The sequence below is a fragment of the Salvia splendens genome, chromosome 22, assembly GCF_004379255.2.
Source record: "Salvia splendens isolate huo1 chromosome 22, SspV2, whole genome shotgun sequence".
Taxonomy (NCBI): Eukaryota; Viridiplantae; Streptophyta; class Magnoliopsida; order Lamiales; family Lamiaceae; genus Salvia; species Salvia splendens.
In genome coordinates, this window is record NC_056053.1 from 2,680,442 (window position 1) to 2,684,331 (window position 3,890).

At 35.8% G+C, this 3,890-nt stretch overlaps 1 protein-coding gene across 2 annotated transcripts; it reads right to left on the reverse strand.

The window, feature by feature from the left end:
- Window positions 1-957: 957 nt before the first annotated feature.
- On the reverse strand, window positions 958-3,543 carry LOC121786067 (mitogen-activated protein kinase 7-like). 2 transcript variants are annotated; one of them, XM_042184588.1, is made up of 3 exons: window positions 2,978-3,543; window positions 2,414-2,840; window positions 958-1,995 (listed from the first exon to the last, which is right to left on the reverse strand). In XM_042184588.1, exons 2-3 carry the CDS (start codon window positions 2,834-2,836, stop codon window positions 1,306-1,308), a joined length of 1,113 nt encoding a protein of 370 aa, XP_042040522.1. In that variant the 5' UTR covers window positions 2,837-2,840; window positions 2,978-3,543; the 3' UTR covers window positions 958-1,305. The 2 variants fall into 2 exon arrangements, with proteins under 2 accessions (XP_042040522.1, XP_042040521.1); XM_042184587.1 differs by lacking the exon at window positions 2,978-3,543 and having other exon boundaries at window positions 2,414-2,848.
- Window positions 3,544-3,890: the final 347 nt, after the last annotated feature.

Sequence of the window (3,890 nt, forward strand, 5' to 3'; positions counted from 1 at the left end):
GTTAACTTAATTTAATAATAACTATAAAGTGCAATAAACTTGAAAACAATAATCAAACAATTTAGATCTTCAATAATTTGGTTGATCTCACCAAATCTAAATTATATACTCATAGGTTAAATTTAATTATTTACGTGTCAATCACATTTGATTTAGCATTTTTCTTTAATCCAAAAAAAATGTCAATCAAATTTGATTGATCTCGCCCAAATCTAATAGTGCTTAGTTATAGGTTTCTAGTTGTATTAAGCGGACCAACCCATTCTAAATAAACACATGACTGACCCAAGCCCATTTCAGGCTCGGCTGAAAATTGGAGTATATTTATTCAATCATATTTATATTTTATAATAAAAACTATGTAATTCGTAACTTACGAAAAAATTATTTCTATACGAAGATATTTTGTTTAAGTTTGTAGTTTTCTTGTTTTATTTAAAATATTAGTAAGCCTATTCCTTAACAAGGGTTAAATATATAATAATGATAATATTTGTTTTATATGAACTCAACGAAATGGGTATTTTTGTTTATATATTGAATATTAAATACAAATAAAAATATAAATGAAACTAAATTTAATATTTTTTCTAAAACCACAGCGATTTAGTCGCAAGTTTGGCCTATCTTGTGGTGGACTCGCTCAAGCTGAAGTGAATCTAAAATCTTAATATTAATACTCCGTAGGTAAATGGTAGGAGTATTAATTAATTATAATTAAGATTTATTAAACTGATAATTTCTTCATTGATTTAAAATAAATATTACTCTATTCATCCATAAAAAATAGTCATGTTTTTTTTTAATTACATCTTTTTGTATTGTCTAGCACAAAATGACACATTTTTTAAAATAAAATCACTATTCTTTCTACTTTATGTTCTCTATTATTTTACTTTATTTTCTATACCTAACACATGGATAAAATCTCATGCAAAAAAATTGTTTAACTTAGAATTGAACAAAAATAGTGGTATTCTATTATTCCAAACATCAAGCTTCTAAAACCATACACCGCCGTAGTATAGAGTTTATAATTCTCAAGCAGCAGCTATAAGAAATATGCTATAGCAATTACTTGACATACATTCTCAAACCAAAAAATTAATATATTCCACAACAAATTACACATTATGAACTTATTTGTCTCATGAAAATATCTTCAAACGACTCCATGGATCTTCACCACAGCCTTCAAAGACAACAACAGCAGCAGAGCAGAGTTTGGTTCCTCTTTTGCTGTCCTTCGTCGTTTCTTCGTTTGCTAGATCACCTTCTTCTGCACGAAGAATATTTCCCGAAACCTCAATTCATTGCACTGGCATAGGCAGCTTCAGGGTGGTAATAGAGCATCTCTCTCAACATCATCTCCCTTATAACTGGTTCACCGATGGTCTCATCTATATCGACATTGATCTTGTACTGGGCAGGAGGGTTGCAGCTCGGATCGTACAAACCTGCAATGTAAGGGTGGGAGAGAGCCTCAGCAACACTAATTCTTTTGGTAGGATCAAATACAAGCATCCTCTCCAATAAATCTATGGCCAAAGTGTCTGCGTGCGGATATAAAGAAGAGAAGTTCACTCTTCCGGGAAAGTTGAGGGACTGCACATACGCCCTTGCCTTTGCATTGTCTATAAACTCGAGATCAGCTTCAGGTTGGCTGCCAAGAACACTGATGATAAGCCTGAGTTGACTGAGGCTGTCAGTTCCCGGAAAGATTGGTTTCCGGCCAAGAATTTCTGCCAAGATGCATCCCACGGACCAGATATCAATGGAGGTTCCGTAATTGTCACAGGAAAGGAGCAGCTCTGGTGCACGGTACCATCTCGTGACAACATATTCAGTCATGAATTGTCCGTTGTCTCTGCTTGTACGTGCAAGTCCAAAATCACATATTTTGAGCTGGCAGTCTGCGTTGACGAGGAGGTTCCCTGGTTTCAGGTCCCGGTGAAGAATGTTCGCAGAATGTAGATATTTTAACCCTCGAAGCAGCTGCAGTCAAATCATATTGTTGTATGTAAGTAAGCACTGTTGCATCCATACATAAATGTAACTAGAAATGCTTTATTTGGAAAGGAAACTGTGAAAACAAAGACAAATACAACGAAAACACATTCGATAGAAAATCTACTTCTTTATCCAGTTAATACACAAAGAGAACGTTTGCAACTCAATTTATGAACTTCACACACACAACCTAGTATTTTGCAGCTCATGAATCATCAATCATGTATGAAAGAATCGATACAGCTTATGAATCATCGACCATCACATACAAACACAAAGCTCTTTTGCATCAGTCACAACCACAACTCAATAGATATGCACAAATCATAATATCATTGAAAACTCATTGTTATTGAAACGAATACGAATGCTAACAGCAGAGAAGAACAGAGCAGCCAATCACCTGAAACACGAAGTACTTGCAATGGTCATTCGACAAAGGCTGAGGCGACTTAATGATCTGATGAAGATCAGAGTCCATCAGCTCGTAAACCAGATAAACATCCTTAAAACCCCTCCAGTTGCTGGGCATCATCACATCCTTGAGGGCGATCACGTTCTCGTGCTTGATGCAGCGCAGCAGCATCAGCTCCCGCAGAGTCCTCAGCGCGTCCACGCGATTCCCAAACACATTGTTGATCTTCTTGATCGCCACCCTCTCGTTCGTCTCCCTGTTTATCGAGGAACAAACCACCCCATACGCCCCTCTCCCTATGCCCTTGATGGGAACGTATTTCGTGTCGATTTCGAACAACGTATGCCACATTGTGAAGTAATGCTTCCCCATCGGCCTAAATCCATTTGGGGGCTCAACCGGAGTCGCCATTTCACTACACATATCAATCCCCAATTATTACACAGATAAACCCTAAATCCCTAATCCATCACAATTCACAAATTCATGCGAATTGCTACGATTAAATTGAAAAGGGCATATTTTTAGAAAGGGGATTACAATAAAACATACCAATGCTTGGAATCTTAGCTTTCCTTTCCCTTCAATCTTCCACCTTTATCATTTCCAATTGAGGAGTAAAGCGAAAGCTTGGAAATTCCGCCGCAACTTCACCGATTAAAACAGGAATCCAAAGCTAATTTATCCTAAATTAAACCCTCTTCACCGATTGTAGGCGACCAAACAGAATTAGCGAATAAAGTAATAAAATTATGGGTGGAAGAGAGGGGATTGATCATGAGTGTAGAGGGGTTTAGAAGGGACAAAGGGGGGGATATAATTGAGCGTGGTAGATGACGATCTTCGCCACAACGCACAAGCATGACAGCTACGACTCTTTTGCTTCTCTCTCTCTCTCTCTATCTGAAAATTGTGCGAGTAGAAAGAGAGAATTGTGGAGAATTAGGCAATTTCACTTTCCGAAATTAGTTGGGTTGAATAGATAAATAGAAAAGGAAGTTTCTTGTTTGGGAGATTCGAGTGAAATGGAAGTGTTTTTGGCGTGATTGTTTCAACTTTGAAAGAGGTGAAATTTGGCACTTCCTACGTGGATACATTTCACATGCAGGCCGGCGGCTTTGCCAATTCCGGTCGCTATTTTGCTATTCAATTCCTTTTATTTTATAGATATTATATTAAATGGTTTCATTGACTATATAAGGAATTTCTACATATGCACAGTCCATATTTGACCATTGCAGATTTTCAATTAGTATAAATTTATTAGTAAACATAATACAGTATTAATTTTGTATTAAAATTCTATTTTCATAATTAATACTATTATTTTTATGAAAAAATATAGTATTATATACTAATTTTAATCTTCGTAATTCTAAATGGATTAATCTGAAAATCGCCTCTGTATATTAATTATCAAGCTAATTAAGAAAACATGTTCCACTAAAAAGACTAAAAATGAGTT